Below are 18680 nucleotides of genomic sequence, written 5' to 3' on the forward strand. Positions count from 1 at the left end.
CCTGCAACTAAATTAATAAAAGTTTCTTTCTCTTTCTTTATTCTCATAAATAACCTGCGTTTAAAACTAATTTTTATGCTCCGGAGCTTTTGAGTTAACTTTTGTATCTTTTGCACATTCCTCAAGCTGGATAAACCGGGACGCAGTCTGTGCTACTGTTATTCTGATTCTCTTTCTAGTTGACATTTGAACAGAAGGAAAAATAATATTTTCTGGTTTAAAAGACTTATTCGCATGGCCAGTACGAATAAACTTTAAATTTTTTACCAGTTACAGGACTACTTTATCATATGCCCATTCTTTTTAATTCTCTTCTTCTATTCTCTCTCTTAGGGCTGCTCTGCAATTACTGGCAAAATGTCCTGCCTTTTTTACTATTATAACACTTTCTGTCCCTTCCAAACAATATACACAGTCTCTAATTGCATCCCGATTTCTGCATATAAACCTTTCATGAAAATAACCCTCAATATCTACTTCCTCAACACCATCATATGCCTTGATTATTTATCAGCAAATTCACGTGCTATTTTTGTCCTATTCACTTTCTATTTCACTTGTTATTATATTAACTTCTGTCCTGGCAATGGTTAAAAATAAAATGCAGAGGGATCCTCCTGTCCCAGAACAGAATTCCTTTGACCCATATTAATGTAAGATATGTTTCCCTGTGGGATTCAAAAACACATGAGACGGCGCTCCCTGAGCTTCTCAATCCCACAGAAAAAGACCCCTCTTTCATTTAAACATCTGCGAAAATTGTTGATAATAGTACAAACAGTGACAGAGTGATGGTGCAGAAACAGGCGCTAAAACAATACTAGTGATCACTACTAATAAAGTGAAATATTAAACAATAAATTATTGGTGACTTTTAGTGACTCAAATAGTGCCAAATAAAGTTATTATTAAAGGTTGCAACTCCCTGCTCAGACCCTCTGGAAGGGACTGTCTTCACTGGTCCCAGATGGTCGATATGTATTCTCGCAACCCAGGGGGAGCATGTAGGAAAAAAGCAACAACAAAAGAACAATCTAAGTGCAGACAATTCAATTCAGTTGGAATTATTGTGGTGAATAACTTGGCTCTTATGTGCAGCCTACTCAAAAGATGGTAGTAGTGTATGGGCAACAACAGGTAACTTGGATCTGTAAAATCTTCTGTATATAGGGAAAGTTGCACTCCCACTCAGAAGTCGATACGGTTATGGCATAAAAGGATAAAGAAAAATATCCATGGTGCAGATCAATGGTACAAAATAAATGCTTTATAATGATGCTAAAAATTGCACACTTACAATACAAAAATGATAAAACAGCATGTATCGCACAAGGTGAATAGGTATGGATCGTGCCGAAGCTCACCCCGCCGCCTCCGTTATGTGGCCTGTCCGCACCGGGCCATCTCCAGTCTGGCTTACACTGCAGCATTTGGAGTTCTGCTGCGTCGCGTCACTTCCGGTCTTCGTATGGAACTCAGCTCCGTCACGGTCTCCAATGCGTCACGTCACTTCCGGTATGGCTTGAGATAGGCAGCTACTCGGCACCAATCCTCTCTCTTCATGGGTGGTGAAGTTCAGGTCACAAGCCAAGCTTGGGACAAGGTGCCGCAGAGTAGTCAGGGTCACGTTTTCAAGATCAGGGTAGGGTGCAGCAGCATAGTCTGGGACACCGACCAAAATCAGGGCAGGAGAAAGGCAAGTAGAGTCTAAATTCAGGCCAAGGTTCAGGGCAGGCAAAGTGTTTGATCCGTTGTGGTCCTGAACCCCCACCAGGTTTCTTGCTTCACACTTTGCCTGCCCTGAACCTTTGTGTGAATTTAGATTCTACTTGCCTTTCTCCTGCCCTGATTTTGGACCGTGTCCCAGACTATGCTGCTGCACCCTGCCCTGATCTTGAAAACGTGACCCTGATGCGATGGAGTAAGGCGTGGAGACAAACAGAGATCTTACGGTGGCTGCAGGACGGTGAGCTGGTGTGCTGAGTGGTTTCTTCAATACACTATTGCAGTTTGATATGCCCGTTTTTAACTGATAAATTGTAAGTGCGAATTTTACACTTTGATTGAAACTTTTTAAAGCTGGTTGATCTGTGCTATGTAGCTTTTTTCTCTCTCTCTTTATTGGGGCTACATCTTCCTGAGTACTGGAGTTGCTTCTCCCTTCGATTTGTGGTGAGCTGACACTCACCTTGGATAAACTGCCTAAAGCCTTGATTACCCACTGCTGTTGAAATTCTTACAGTTTGTAAGTAGGCCTTTCTTAAGAGCCAAGATTGGAGCTGACATTTGTTCACATTGTATTTCTCCTGCACTTAGATTTTCTGTGCTTCTGTGTTTTATTCCTCTATGCTCCCCCGGAATCTGTGAATCTACATATAGACCCTTATAAGAGACCACCACTATAAGAGAGAGACTGAGTAATGTGACGAGCTTGTGCACAAAGTAACTAGCAAGGGATGGTGTAGGAGATGCGTGCAGAGGTTTAACACAGGAGACGTATTTTAGGGGAAATAATACAGTCTTTTATTAGCAACATAAATACTGCTTGTGTTCAGCATACAGGAGAAAAATAAACAGGCCTAGCTCCTCTCTGGAGTGCTTACTACAACAGTGTTTACCTTATCTATACATTGGGGGGCTAAGCTCCTTACCAACAATAACACACAAGCCATGCGTAAGAAAGTTTCCCTTCGGGGCCCCAGCTGCTTACTGGCTGGGGTAGGTGAAAAGTCCATAAACAGGGTGGTCTCTCCAAAGGTCCACAGTGGTAGCTTCCTGGATCAGAGAGATAAGTTCAGTGTGCTCTCTACAGCGGCCCAGCGGGTCAACTTGGATCTGAGAGCCCCCAATGCGCTGTGTCTCTACAGCGCCCAGGGTGTCACCCTAGGTCAGAGAGTCCCAGGGCAGCGTGGTCTCTACAGCGGACCAGGGTGAGTACCTCCCTGGATCAGAGATCACCCAGACTGCTATTTTCCAACCTTTTAAACACTGCTAATGAGCAAGGTGGAAGCTGGTTAATCATCTTAGGCTGTGATTAACCATCTCTCCGCTGGACTTATGAGTTACACATAAGCTTTTCCCTGAAAACAAGCTATTAGACAGGGACGCCACCCTGTCACAGATGGGTTAATGTTTTTTTTCCACAAAAAGGTTTTTATTATTGAGCTACAGTACATTGCATACAGTGTCTACCAACCCATTGTCATTTTTTAATGTACCAAAACCCAATTTTTCTCTTTTTCACCTTCCTCCGTTCTTACAAAGACATACTGGGTAAACCAACTCACATACCTAACAAACCACACAGACACAGAAAAGGGGAGGTGGGGGAGGAGGGGGGGGGGAGCTCATTGTCTTCTGAGTGTTCACCGTCTCAACTCTTGCTGTCCTACTTATGAGCAGCTCGCAGCTGCGGAAGTTCTATAAATGTCTGCCCTACCTGTGCCCCTTCTTACGCGCTGTCCGTACTGGCTCATCGTAGGAGAATGCATTTCGGTGTATTATGGCATGATGGTGGTGGTATTCACCCCTGGGATATCGGAGTGGTCTAGCCACTTGGTCCAGATTTTAAGGAAATTTGTGCCGGTGTCGTTGACCAGACTTGTCAACTGTTCCATCCGGCAAATATACCAGATATACCAGATTCTATTTCGAATTTTCGAAATGGTGGGTAAGTCTGGGAGCTTCCACAATGCTGCGAGTTCGCACCTCATGGCTGTTGCAAAATGTGCAATCAGTTTCTGTGCCGGTCTGCCTATTCCCCGAGTGTGCCTGCCTAGCAGGAACAGCCAAGGGTCCAGGGGGACCGCCTGTCCGAGAATACTCGTTAGCCAATCCTGGATTTCCTCCCATAAAGGAGCCACTTTGGGGCAACTCCACAGCATGTGAAGCAAGTCTGCCTGTTCCCCACATTGTTTTGGGCACAATGGGGGGTAACCTTTGACAAACTTTGCTAATCGTGTTGGGGTGAGATACCACCTCATTAGGACTTTATATGCATTCTCCTTCAAGGTGGTGCATATAGAGCTTTTCGCTGCTGCCAGTACTATTGTGGACCAGTCCTTGTCTTCTAATGTCTCCCCTAAGTCCGTTTCCCATTTGATTCTATACGCCAATTTAGTGTCTACGTCTTGTCCAGGACAGACCACCTCTCTGTATATCCGAGAAGTGAGTCCCGTGGTGTCCGTGCCTCTGGAACACAGCTACTCAAAATTTGTGCGTTTGGGGCGTTTGGGGATTTTTGCATAAAATGCTCGCACCTGGAGATATCTGAAAAATTCAGAGTTGGGCATCTCTGTTTCTGATCGGATTTGTTCGAATGATTTGATAGTTTGGTGTCTCTCCAGGTGTAGTAATCTAGTGACGCCTTTTGCTTTCCAGACCGCAAGGTTCTTGCGTAACATACCCGGAGCGAAATCAGGGTTCCCCGTAATCGGGGTCATAAGTGTGTACTGGGTTGTCAGGGCACACTTGTGTTTGGTGTTCTCCCAAGTCTCCAACGAGCTATTCACTGCGGCCAGCGGCTCACTGAATGTCTGATATGTCTTTTTGGGTAGCCAAATTAGATCCTTTATCTCTACAGGGTCACAGCATGCTTTTTCTAGCTCAACCCATCTTCGCAGGCTTGGGTGCATGTGCCACTGAATAATTTGGGTTAATTGTGCCGCTTTGAAATACGATATCAAGCAAGGTACCCCCAAACCTCCTCTAACTGTTGGCCTCGTGAGAATACTACTTTTTATCCGTGGTTTTTTATTACCCCAGACAAATTTCACCATAGAGGACTGTAAGCGGAGGATGTCGTCCCTGATCACTTGTATCGGGAGGGTCTGAAACAGATACAAGATTCGGGGTAGGAGATTCATCTTAAGGCACTGGATCCTGCCGATCCACAAGATTGTGTGGCCTGACCAGATCCGAAGATCCTCCCTCAGAGTCCTAATTAGTCTGGGGTAATTGGCTTTGTAAAGGGCTTTGTATTCTTTGGTGATATAGATACCTAGATATTTAATGGAGGATGCTTGCCATTTGAAATTAAAATTCAGTACAATTAATTTTTCTGTGACCTTTGGCAGGTTGATGTTTAAGGCTTCTGATTTTGTCTGATTGATTTTGAGACCCGATATCTTATTAAATTCATCTAGTAAGCTGAAAACATTCGGCAGGGAGGTAAGGGGTTTGGACAACATTAGTATAATGTCATCTGCATACAGGGCCACTTTGTGTGACTGATCTTTTATCTGTATCCCTGTTATATCTGGGGAGTTGCGGAAGTGTGCCGCTAGGGGTTCTATACATAATGCAAAGATAAGTGGGGACAGGTGGCATCCCTGCCTGGTGCCGCTCTTTATTGGAAAGTCTTCCGAGGGGAAGCCCTGGTGTCTGACCTTCGCCCTCGGTTCCCTATAGAGAGCCAGAATAGCGCCCAACATTCTCCCCCCTATGCCAAACACTCGCAGCGTCTCTGTAAGATAGGGCCAATCAATGCGGTCGAAGGCCTTTTCAGCGTCTAAACTCAATGCCATAGACGGGATGTGCTTTTTCTGTGCCAAATCAATTAGATCTATTATCCGTCTGGTATTGTCCGTAGCTTGCCTTCCGCATATAAACCCTACTTGATCGGGGTGGACCAGCTTCGGCATGACTGAATTCAGACGGTTGGCTAATAATTTGGAGAAGATTTTAGTGTCTGAATTGATGAGAGATATTGGCCGGTAACTTTTGCAGTCTGCTGGGTCCTTCCCTGGTTTGGGGATCACTGTTATAGACGCCTGGAGCATTTGGCTAGGAATAGGGGCACCATATAGAAACGAGTTGAATAATCGGACCAGGTGAGGTACTAATGTTTTTCTAAATTTTTTATAGTACAGGTTAGAGAAGCCATCCGGGCCTGGGGCTTTGGATGGCTTTAGAGCTTTTATTACCTCTGATATCTCCTCACCTGAGAAGTCTTCCTGTAATGCCTCCCTTTCCAATCTGCTCAGGCTGGGTAATTTTGCCTCAGTTAGAAATGTCTTCAGCTGCCTATGAGTGTTCTCACAATGGGAGACCTTCGCCCCGTCATATAGGGTCTCATAGTACTTTTAAAATTCCTCTACAATTTGTTTGGGATCAGAAGTAAGGTCACCGTTCTTGGTTCGAATGGTTTGAATATGGAAATTGCGGTTACAATTTTTGAGTTTATTGGCAAGTGGGGTATCTGGCTTGTTCGCTTTCTCATAGAATTGTCGCCTAGACCAGGTCAGCTCCTTCTCAGCTCGGGAGGACATCAACAGATGCAATTTTGTTTTAGTGTCACGCCAGGCCTGTAAGGTCTGCGCTTGTTTGGTAGTTTTGTGTAGGGCGGAGAGGGCTGATAACTCGGATTGGAGGATCATAATTTTCTTTTCCCTCGCTTTTTTCCGCCTACTGGCTATCCCTATGAGTTCTCCGCGAAGAGTTGCCTTATGGGCCTCCCATAGGGTGGATTGGGATGTCACACTACCGACATTCTCCTCAAAATAGACCCTGATTTTATCCCTTATTTCCGTTTCAATTTCAGGGATTTTTAGCAAGCATTCATTAAGCTTCCATGTCGCTCCTGGTCTGTCTAGTCTGAAGTCTGTGCACCGCAGCTCAATTGGTGCATGATCTGACCATGAAATATCATGGATGCCCGTATGGGAGATCTGCGAAACCATTCTGTTAGACACAAATAGGTAGTCTATCCTGCTGTATCTGTCATGTGGGTGCGAATAGAACGTGTACTCTTTTGCTCCTGGGTGTTGTTCCCGCCATATATCTACCAACCTATTTGTCTTGAGGCCCTGGTTCCAAATTGCTCTGCTTTGTGTGTGCTTCGTTACCTTGGGTGTGCACCTGTCGGCCTTAGGATCTAATGTAAGGTTGAAATCACCCCCTAAAACTATACCGCCTTGTGCCACTCTATGTAAAATGGTAAAGAATTTTGTGAAGAAGGTATCAGCTCCCTCGTTGGGGGCGTATACATTGGCAATTGTGAGGGGCTGTCCCCCCATCTCGCCTACTATTATCAGGAAGCGACCATTCTTATCCTTTTTTGTTAGAATTATATTAAATGCAAGGCGATTGTGTAATAAGGTTGCTATCCCTCTTTTTTTTACGTTGGCTGGTGCGGAGAGCCATGTTCTATATCTGCTATCCAGAAACTTGGGGGAACTGGTCCTTGAAAAGTGGGTCTCTTGGAGTAGTATTATGTCGGGGTCTTGCCTCCGGTAGTCTGTGAATGCGAGTTTTCTTTTCAGGGGGCTATTAAAACCTTTTGTGTTGTGTGATAAAACAGTAAAATCCTTACCCATTGATGTTTTCAATAGGGATTGCTGCGTTACCTCTTTCTAGTGGGGACATGAACTCCAGCAGAGTATGATCCTGTGAACTGCCTTGTACACTGCTCATCTGTGCAGGGAAGAAACAATGGGGTATACACATTGGGAACAGGGGGGAGACAACAAATAAACTTTGATAACTTTCGGTGACCGCAGGGGACCAAGATCCCCTGGGCACCAGAACTGCCCCACGTGGGGTTCCGGTTCGGGCGGGTCCACCTCCGACCATGCGAGGTTGAGCTTGACCCGCTTTCACCGGCCCACCGGGGTCTTGCATGGATCTCCTGGGGTCTATCCCCCAAGTATCCATGAGGAGACTCATGGCGACGGTAAGAAGGAGGCTACCCCCCCACCCCCCTCGGTTTTTAACCATGCTTATGGCAAATCTTTATAGTCAATGTGATCGTCCGGCATCTCCAGGACCGCGAGCTGATTCGGTATATGTGTACCCTATCTATGTGGGGGACTTTTCCCATTCCTTAGCTCTTAGTGTGGTGTCTCTGTGCCTTGTGACCTATATCTACCTTAGGGTGTTCTACGGTCCTCTTTTTATTCCTGCTTTCTCAGAGCTCCTGCCCTATTGGCCCCTATCTTAGGTGCATGAAACTAGGTGGTCCTGCGCCCCTTTAACTCGCTGCATTACTGCTGTGTGATACTGCTATGCCCTGCCTTGCCTCTCTTGGGTATTCCCCCCGCCCCCTACTGCCCTTAGTGTGTCCTAACTCCGTGTCCGAGTTATGTGTGGGTATTGGCACTGTCCGTCGGGGGGGCGTCTGCAAGCGGGGCAGGGGTGTCATCCGCAGGAGAGTCTGCGGCCGGCGAGTCTGCGGGCGGAGAGACATTGCAAGTCTGTCCATGGGGCTGCGCCTTCCTCTGTGTGCTGCCCCGGATGTCCGGTTTCTCCGGTCTCTTAGCTGTTCCGGCGCCGTCTCGTGACGTAGATCCTCTTTCCCCCCTTCGGGCGCCTCTACCAAGATGGCCGCTCGGCCATATCCGGTGACATCTTTCCGGTCCTTGCTCATTCATCGCCGGATGTCGGCGGAAGTGGACGTCTTCCCGCGTTGGGCTCTTCTTCTTCCGGTCGTGCAGTTTTTCTTCCCGCCACGAGTCGTGATGCCTCCATCTTCCTTGGGTGCGTACCACGCGTCTCTTCCGGGTTGCGGGGCAGCCATTGTCATCGGAATTGCAGGTAAGTTTCTATTTTTTGCAGGTTTAGGTCTGAACCCGTGGAGTAGAATATGTCTGTCCCACATTAGATAGGTGAAGCTGCGGCACTACATATGCCTAGTCCACTGCTTAGTGCTTCCAGCTGCTAGCGGTCCTGTGAGTCCAAACTGTAGGCCATAACTTGTAGGCAACCAAAACTGATAACAGAACATTTTATTTGAGCTGAACATGCTTTTTTTTTTTTTCCACTCCTTCTCCGGCTCGATGGAGGCTCGGGTCTTCCGGGATGTGCCGGCCTGCTGCCACTCATTGTCCGGTTCTATCTCTGTCCGGGGGCTCCTAGCTTCTCCGGTCGTCACTCCCAGTCTACGCAGGAATTCCTCCCCTTCCTCCAGGTTTTTCATTGAGGTGGCCTTTCCGTTCCTGATGACTAGTAAGCCGAACGGAAAGGTCCACCGATATCGGATAGCTTTGTCTCTGAGGAGGCGGGTGATAGGCTGCAGCTTCAGGCGTCTGGCCAGGGTCAGGGGGGACCGGTCTTGAAAAAGCTGTATAGAAATACCCTCAAATTTACAGGCTTTTTCCCCCCGGGCTTTTGTAAAAACTGCCTGTCTGGTGCGGTAGTAGTGCAACCTGGCGATCACATCCCTGGGTTGCGCATTCGCCAGCGGTTTGCTCCGTAGGGCCCTATGGCATCTATCCAGCATTAGTTCTGCTGCCGGGGTGTCAGGGAGCAAACTCGCCATCCATCTTGTGAGAAAGTCTTCAATCTCCGTTATGTCCTCTGGTATGCCTCGGATGCGAATGTTGCTCCGCCGGTCCCGGTTCTCAGCATCCTCCTGTCTCTCGGCCAGCTCTGTGATCTGGTTTTGCAGGTATGCGGAACGTTTGTCAGACTTTTTGATTGTGGCGGAGACCGCCACCATTTTGTCCTCCAGGGCCCCCGTTCTTTCTCCCAAGCCCTGTACCTCCTTTCGGAGTTCCTTTATTTTGGCTCTAAATAACGACTTCATGTCGTTATACAGCCGGTCGAAATCGCACTGCCGTACTGGCCGCTGCTCTGGCATCTCCTCCCGGTCCTCCTCGCGTTCCGACCCCGATCCTGGTGCCGAGCCGGGCGCCATTTCTGCCCTCCCGTCTCTGGATGAGGATCTGCTCAGATATCTCCGGAGATCCCCCGTGTTCTTCTTTTTTGTTGATGGCGGGGCCATCGCTGTGTGTTCCGGCGTCGGTAAATGTTATTTGTGTACAAAATCTGTAGCTTTGGTTTGCTTTATTTTGAAAGTTGCTTTGGCGGGGGTGGGAGCTATACGATTAGGCAGCTATTCCCCTCACCATCGCGCATGCGCCTCACAGATGGGTTAATGTTTTAATGCAGAATTAGGTTTGTTTAAAGAAGATTAGCAATATTTCAATTAAATGTAACATAGCCAAAGACACCTGAATGAAACTTGCGAGAACAGCTCAAAATGTAATGCTAAACTGAGCTGATGTGAGGAAGGACCAGTGTCCTGCCAGGAAAGGTAATACAACTTACTACTAATAGCAAAATGTAAACTGGGTCCCACACAAGTATTTCAGTCTGGACCCACTATGTCAAGGTTGTCACGGGAGCAATGCTTTTAACACCTTAATACCCGGATCATTTTACTGAGCAAAGCAAAAGATAAAATACATTGTCATTTACAGTATTTACACAATGAACATACACAGCTTGATTTACAAAATATTATGAAAATACACTTACTGGGACGGGGTAAAACGAAATATTCTACTTCCAGAACTAAATCTTTGGAAATAGAGTCTCTGAGCACAATCTCCCAGGAACGGTGTCAGGGTCTCCTAGACCTCCTGCCTAGCCATAGCTTCTTTGTCCACCGGGTGTGCTGCTGCCTTCTGTTTGCTCTGGGTTCCTCTGTCTGCCTGTCTGTCTTCTTGTTGCTCCTGTCTCTGTCCTTTATAGCTTCTGCTTCCTGGTTGTTCAATTGCCTTTGCTTGAAGTCAGACTCCTATTGCACATGCCTCTGATCCTGATCTGTTTTCTGTACCTGCACCTGTATTTGAGTCTGTTCACAGTAAAAGCCCTTGCTGGTAATCTGGCTTGTCCCTGTTTGTTCCTGTTCTCAGTCCTTGCTCCCCAGTCTCAGTCCATGCTCCCCGGTCTCAGTCCCTGCTCCCCGGTCTCAGTCCCTGCTCCCCGTTCTCAGTCCCTGCTCCCGGACCTGTCCTGCCCCGCCTGTCCTGTTCCAGTCTCCTCATTGCCGACCTCTGCTTGTTACCTGACTTCGCTACCTGCCGCCTGCCTCGGACCCCTGCTTGTTACCTGACTTCGCTACCTGCCGCCTGCCTCGGACCCCTGCTTGTGACCCCTACTTCGCTTCCTGCCGTTCCGGCCACCGAGATCCTACCCGCCACAGGAGTCTCCCGTGACAGAAAGCAAACGCCACTTCTGGACCTCGCTGGAACAGATTCTTCTTCTGCCTGCACCCTTTCCTGCCTGCTGCTGCAGACCACATCCGCATGGTTGAAGATACACTGGCGACACACTTTATTCGAGCTCGGCTAGTCCCACGAATTCGGGTATACCCGGGTGTATTGAGGTTTGTGACTGTTTTCTGCCCGAGTGCATTGAGGTATTTCCAGGCAGGGATTGAAGCATTTTATTCCAGCTGGCTGCAATACTGCACAGTATATATATATATACTGCATTACAATTCATGAATTTATGCCATCTGGTAGACACGCGAAGCATTGCAGCCTATTAAATCCTAATCATTATCATTTAACAGATCAGCCGCCCGTCAGCCAGGCATGAACCCAGGCTGGGAAGGCAAATGCAACGGGGCTTGTCAGAGGTGAGGAGCGGCGCATTCCAGGTATCTGCCAGGTACATACTGGGTATTTGCTCGAATAAAGTGTGTCGGTGCAGTAAGTACTTTCGTTTCTTTTTTGGAAATCCCAGTTGGGAAGGTTTTTTTTTGCTGCTAAGTGTTCTGCAAGAATTATTGCGTTCATAACGAAAAAACATTTTTGCTGAGACTAGAACTGTTGCTGCAGAGACAAGTGCACCTTTCTTTGAGATTTTTCTTTTGTGCAGTGCCTTGGTTAACCCTTGCAGTACCTGTTGCCACCTTTTTAGACTCTGACTTTTCATTCCCTGGACAAGGCTTGTCTCTGCATCCCTGGTTGGACCACTGCTGTTCACAGGGTTCCCATTTCAAAAAGACAAGAGTGCTTCCATTATTTTGTTACTGCATGCTGTGATTTTTCCTGCAAGCTGTAGTTCTTTCTATGATTAGTTCTAAGGTTTCAGGTTTACCTGCAAGTTCCCCTAAAGTTTGTTTCTCTGTAACCTGTGATATCCCTACGCCTGATATCAAAAGTTTCAGATTTAACGGCAAGGTTCTCTGTCTGATATTCCTATGTCTGATGTCAAAAGTTTCAGACCTAACTGCAAGTTTTCTCTGTAGTAGTTTCCGGCTGTCTATGGTATTTCTATGCCTGATTTCTAAAGTTTCAGATATAACTACAGGTTTCTCTGTCTATGTTTTTTCCTTGCATTTATAAATCTCTGTGAATGATGCTAATGTCTCAAAGGGTCAGCTCTCCTATCTTGTCTCTCTGTGTCTAATATTTCTGTTGTTCATTCTAATGCTTCTACTTTTAAGACACATTTCCTCTTTACTGGTTTCTTGGGAAGTGTGGTTTCCCCATGTCTGAAATTATGGCTCCCACTCAAACAGTCTTGAGCAGTAAATGTGAACACAGTACCACTGATTCTTCAGAACTTCTCAAAGCAAGGAAGAAAAAGAAAGATGTATTTAATCAAGGAAAAGATGTGCTAACTCAGACACTTCAATCTGCACGGAAAGAGATTGATTGTCTTCATGGACGTTTAGATAAGGAGCAAGAAGCCAAGTCTGCACTACAAAGCTTTCTTTCCTCAGCAATTGCTAAGTGTGTTCTCAAGGAAAAAGAAAAGCACCAGTTGGAGAGTGACCTGGATGTCATGTCAGGTGAGCTGGAGAGGGCATATGCTGATGCTGCTGAGGATCAGCGCCTCGCTTCTAAAAGTAATGAATTCCTGGAAATCTCTATGAAGGAAATTGACAGGCTTAATACAGAGCTTAAAGTCTCCCAGGAGGAGATTTGCTACTTCAAAAAAGAGATGGAAGTCGTTCGGGAGGAGAGATGCTACTTGAAAACAGAGATACGTTCTATGAGAGACGCCTCCGAAGAGTTAAATAGTAGGTTTGAAACTATAAACCAAATGAGTAAGAACTTCTCTGTCCAAGCCAGTGAAGGAGATAAAAGACTCCATGAATCAGAAGAGGAGAAGAGACTATTGATAGCAGAAAAGTCAAGGATGCAATTAGCGCTGGAAAAAGCAGAGGGTGACTGGGAAAAAGAAAAATATCAGTTGGAGAATGAGAGAGTGATCTTGTCAAGTAAGCTGGAGAAGGCCTACGCTGATTCTGCCCAGTACCAGACTTTCATGGCTCAAGTTGACGCAGCACTGGAAGCATCTCAGAAAGAGGTTCACAGGCTTACTACAGAGCTGGAAGCCTCTAAGGAGAAGAGATGCCCTTCAACACAGAACTATGTTCATTGAGAGAAATCTTCGAAGGGTTAAATATCAGTTTTGAAACTGTAACCCAAGAGTGCAAGAATCTCTATGCCCAAGTCAGTGAAGGAGATGAGAAACTCCATGAATTAGGAGAGGAGAAGAAACAGTTGGCCCGGGAAAAAATAGACGTGCAGACAGCACTGCAGGATACAGAGAGAGTGCTGCAAGAAGAACGTGTCTCCCTGGAGCAGCGCACACAAGCAGAAAATATGCTACAGAGTGAACTGCAAGAACTGCATATACATCTGCAGGACACGAAAGAGAAATGGATGAATGCTGAGGAAAAGCAGCGAGTTCTGCAGGAAGAAAGTTTCCAGACTGCCTACAAGGTAAAAATGCTGCAAGAGTATCTGAGTACCCAGTGTGTTCCCAAAGAGCAGCATGAGGAGCTGAAGGCCACACTGAGCATAACCATTGCCTCACTTGAGGAAGAGCTTAGAGCCCAGGTAACCCTGTATGAGAGGGAGCACAAGGCGGTCCAGGATCTGAAGCAAGACTTAGAGGAGCAGAAACACTGCTCCATCCTTAACAGCCAGTACACCCAAGAGAAAGAGACCTGGAAAGACAAGCTGCCGAGACCATAGCAAAGGAATTTGCAGAGCTCCAAGACGTGATGAGGGATGCATGGAAGCGAGCTCAACATGATCACAGTGAAGAGAGGAAAGCCCTGAGAAGAGAATTGCAGGATGCACTTAAGCAGGGATCTCTCACTGAGGAGTGGAAATTGCAACAACACCTACAAATGAAAGAGCTAAAGCTGACAGCTGAACACACATCACAGTATCTCACAGCGCTACAGGCGCAGATCGCAGAGCTCAAGACACAGCTGGCCAAAAAAGAGAGGGAGGAGGTGTCCGTCCGTCAAGTGGCTGGCCTGACACTGTGCTGTGGGGTCAAGGTGACTGATGCCTGCAAAGTGATGAATCACACAGCCCATGAGAAGGCCCGGCTGCAGCTGGACAAAGTCTATGAGGAGTACCGGCAGCTACAGGTCAGAAATAAAGAAAAAGAAACACATTTAAGCCTTGTTCTAAGTCAGCTGGGAGATATGGAGTCACGACTCAACTCCAAAGAAGCTGAACTGACAACTGCTTTGAGTAGGAAAAGAAGTGCAGAAGGACAGCTTCAAGAGCTGAAAACACAAATAGCTGGTCTTTCATTGGGTGATACCACAAGATGGCAGTCACAAAAAGAGACCATGAAGAGTGAACTTAATGTCCCCATTGACTTGTATGGAGAGTCTGATGCACCCGTTCCTAAGGCCCATGTTCCTGATGTCCATGCCCCTGTGATTGAGTTGTATGTACCCATTGGGAAGTTCCTGATTCCAAAACTAAAAGAGATATGTTGGTCACAAAAAGAGACCACGGAAGTGAACTATATGTCCCCACTGGTGCATGTGAAGAGCCTGTTGTATCTGTTCCTGATGCCCCTGCTATGACATTAGACGGATTCCTTGCGAAGTTCCTTGCTATGTCTAATGTACCTGACGCTGATGCCTACACTCCTGTAATAAGGATAAATGCACCTCTCACAGATTTCCCATCAGCACTTGACATTCACACTAAGTTGGCCTTCCATCAAGGTTTCCCTGAAGAGCCTGGAGGATCATCCGGAGAACGCTCTCGAGAGGGGGGAGTAATGTCAGGGTCTCCTAGACCTCCTGCCTAGCCATAGCTTCTTTGTCCTCCGGGTGTGCTGCTGCCTTCTGTTTGCTCTGGGTTGCTCTGTCTGCCTGTCTGTCTTCTTGTTGCTCCTGTCTCTGTCATTTATCGCTTCTGCTTCCTGGTTGTTCAATTGCCTTTGCTTGAAGTCAGACTCCTATTGCACATGCCTCTGATCCTGATCTGTTTTCTGTACCTGTACCTGAATTTGAGTCTGTTCACAGTAAAAACCCTTGCTGGTAATCTGGCTTGTCCCTGTTTGTTCCTGTTCTCAGTCCCTGTTCCCCGGTCTCAGTCCCTGCTCCCCGGTCCCAGTCCCTGCTCCCCGGTCTCAGTCCCTGCTCCCTGTTCTCAGTCCCTGCTCCCCGTTCTCAGTCCCTGCTCCCGGACCTGTCCTGCCCCGCCTGTCCTGTTCCAGTCTCCTCGTTGCCGACCTCTGCTTGTTACCTGACTTCGCTACCTGCCGCCTGCCTCGGACCCCTGCTTGTGACCCCTACTTCGCTTCCTGCTGTTCCGGCCACCGAGATCCTACCCGCCACAGGAGTCTCCCGTGACAAACGGTGATTGTGCATATGCAAAGCCGCAAAAACAGTCTTTTGCTAGTGGCACTGCTCGCAACCACTTTTTCTCCGTCGGGACTGCGCGCTTTGTTTTACCGTCGTAGAATTGGTTTGGAAGTCCTTAGTTCTTACGAACTCTTGAAGCTGGATACAAATCTTGGTTACGATGTTATAATTTTGTACCGCGCGATGAATCTTTCACTGCATGATGAATCTCAACTCCCGATCGGCTGCCGGGTTTTGTAAATAGTAAAAAACCCTATCTCTTTGCTCTGCAGTCAATCGCTGCGTGGGAACTGAACAGCCCACCTATCCCCAGGTCTTGCCCGTAATGCAATAGTTTAAATAAGAAGTGTTTATTATATATACAGTATATGAAGATAAACAATGAATCACTGTAATAGCAGAATCATCTAGTGTAAAAAAGATAAACAATCAACCCACCCAACACACTGGAGACTTATCCAGCACTGAGGGGTTATTGATGATTGGTCCTGGGAAGCCCTGTACCAGTCATATATGTGATATGTAACTTATTCCCACAGAATGTCCACCTCACATGCATTTTGTGACATGTGCTACCAGTTGCCCACTGACCTGTGATAATTTGAAGTCCCCACCTAAGATCTGCCCCAAGGACTGCAAGCCGAGATGTGTCTGTGATAAGGGATACGTACTGGTATCGGAGGGATCCTCTAAATGTGTGAGGAAGGACCAGTGTCCTATCAGGAAAGGTAATACAACTTACTACTAATAGCAACATGGAAACTAGTAGGTGAAATTGATTATGGATACAGAGCTTTGGAAAACTCAGAGGTCTCGTCTTCATATATACTTTTTTTTAAATTAAAGCGTTAACAAGGTTCATGGATTTGGTCACCTTTAATAAAAAAATTTGTGTGCAAAAATAGTTTAAATAAGAAGTGTTTATTATATGTACAGTATATGAAGATAAACAATGAATCACTGTAATAGCAGAATCATCTAGTGTAAAAAAGATAAACAATCAACCCACCCAACACATTGGGCAGCACGGAGGGGTTATTGATGACTGGTCCTGGGAAGCCCTGTACCAGTCATATATGTGATATGTAACTTCTTCCCACAGAATGTCCACCTCACATGCATTTTGTGAAATGTGCTACCAGTTGCCCACTGACCTGTGATAATTACAAGTCCCCACCTAAGAACTGCACCTGGGTCTGCAAGCGGAGATGTGTCTGTGATAACGGATACGTAATGGTATCGGAGGGATCCTCTAAATGTGTGAGGAAGGACCAGTGTCCTATCAGGAAAGGTAGTACAACTTACTACTAATAGCAAAATGGAAACTGGGTTCCACACAAGTATTTCAGTCTGGACCCACTATGGCAAGGTGACATGTGGTATCTATGATTCTGTCCCATTTTAACTCATTTTTTCTACCAGAAGCCGGCATCACAATTCCAAACAATGATTATTCAGGTTGTATTCATTAAATAGTTTTAGCCTTTCTGGCACCATTTAAGTTAAACAGTGATTATGGCTTCCAGTCTTTTGTGAAAAGTAAAAAGTGTATGTGTGGTAGGTTATGATTATTTTTAGGCTAATATTAGAGTTCTTATTAGGTGAAATTGATTATTGATACAGAGCTTTGGAAAACTCAGAGGTCTCGTCTTCATATATACGTTCTTAAAAATGCAAGCGTTAACAAGGTTTATGGATTTGGTCACCTTTAATAAAAATCGTAGTGTGCAAAAATAGTTTAAATAAGAAGTGTTTATTATATGTACAGTATATGAAGATAAACAATGAATCACTTTAATAGCAGAATTATCTAGTGTAAAAAAAGATAAACAATCAACCCACCCAACACATTGGTAGGGTAGGTCATGATCATTTTTTTGGTGACCGATATTACACTTCTTTTTTTTTTGTTTCAATCTTTTTTATTGTGTTTTCAGAGATATACAGATTGTTACAGAGCAGTAAAAGTGTTTACATTAGGAACAACAGACGGTGTACATGGCATAATCTTGCCACTCTATATTTGGGTTTATTATCTGTTAACATTTTGTGATTTTGAGAGATCTAACAGGCTTTATACCCGTTTGTCCTATTGTTTTGCAGTAGATGCGCCCAAATCTGCAATCACTGAGAAAAATTTAAAGTGGACAGTGAGAGATACGAAAAAAGGTAAAGAGGAGAGCGAGAGACAGGGAGAAGGGGACGAGACATGGGAAAGGGTGGGGGAAGGAGGGTGGGGAAGGGGGCAGGCTTGGTAGAGCGTGAAGAGATGGTGGGGATGGGGGAGGGGGGGAGAAGGAGGGGGAACAAGTTGTCCCCTCTCTCCCTTCCGCCCAGCAGCCCCCCCATCCCCAGTTCACTCAGCCCCGTCCTATCTATATGTCCTGCTTTTATTTTTTCGGGAAGAGATTTTTACCTTTTATTGGTTTCTATGTTTTCCTATCTCTGGATATAATACACAAGATATAACAGTGCTGCACACCAAAGAGAAATCAAAGAGGGGCAAGATACTTGCAATTTTATACCGGTGCTCCTGGTTCAGGGAAAACCTGTCTAAAGAAATCCTCAGCATAAAAATAAGATAGATGATCAAAGGCACTACAGATTTTCAAGCGATTTATTGCGTCCAAACAGCACGACGTTTCGACCTTCTCAGAGGTCTTTCTCACTAGTCACTAGAGAAAGACCTCTGGGAAGGTCGAAACATTGTGCTGTTTGGACGCAATAAATCTCTTGAAAATCCGTATTGCCTTGGATCATCTATCTTATTCCTAGCTCTGGAGCCACGGCTCCCACGTTTTTTCAAACTGTTCGGTGGTTTGTTTCAGTTGGGCTGTTAGTTTTTCCATAGACATTACCTTGTTTATTCTTTTAGTGACAGTTCTTCTGGAAGGGGTGTTGATTTTTTTCCATGCCATGGCTATGGAACATCTTGCAGCAGTTAGGATAAAGGAGACCAGCCGCTTCATGGGTGCCGACAGGTTTTCTACTGGCTTAGCCAACAAGAAAGTCAACAGGTCTAGAGGGATTTTTAATTCTGTGACTTCTAGTACTATATTTTTGACCATAGTCCAGAATTTCTGGATCAGCGGGCATGTCCACCAAATTTGGGCCATCTCTCCTCTTAGACCGCACCCTCTCCAGCATAGATTGGGTGTTCCAGGGAAGATCTGGCTTAGCCTACTAGGAGTTAGATACAATTGAAATAAGATTTTGTAGATATTTTCCTACGTTATTGTGCAAGTTGAAGTTTTAGCTGCCGATTCCCAGATATCCTCCCAGTCGTCCCTATCTATCTCAACCTTGAGGTCGT

At 45.9% G+C, this 18680-nt stretch overlaps 1 protein-coding gene across 1 annotated transcript in view; it reads left to right on the forward strand.

The window, feature by feature from the left end:
- LOC142497828 (zonadhesin-like) overlaps positions 1-18680 on the forward strand; it is a 162464-nt gene that overhangs the window by 94858 nt on the left and 48926 nt on the right. Inside the window, exons 18-20 of the mRNA XM_075606185.1 lie at positions 15907-16095; positions 16470-16658; positions 17471-17536. Coding sequence (XP_075462300.1) covers positions 15907-16095; positions 16470-16658; positions 17471-17536 — 444 coding nt within the window. The remainder of the gene's footprint in view (positions 1-15906; positions 16096-16469; positions 16659-17470; positions 17537-18680) is intronic.

The sequence above is a fragment of the Ascaphus truei genome, chromosome 6 (genome assembly GCF_040206685.1).
Source record: "Ascaphus truei isolate aAscTru1 chromosome 6, aAscTru1.hap1, whole genome shotgun sequence".
In the NCBI taxonomy this organism is placed as follows: Eukaryota; Metazoa; Chordata; class Amphibia; order Anura; family Ascaphidae; genus Ascaphus; species Ascaphus truei.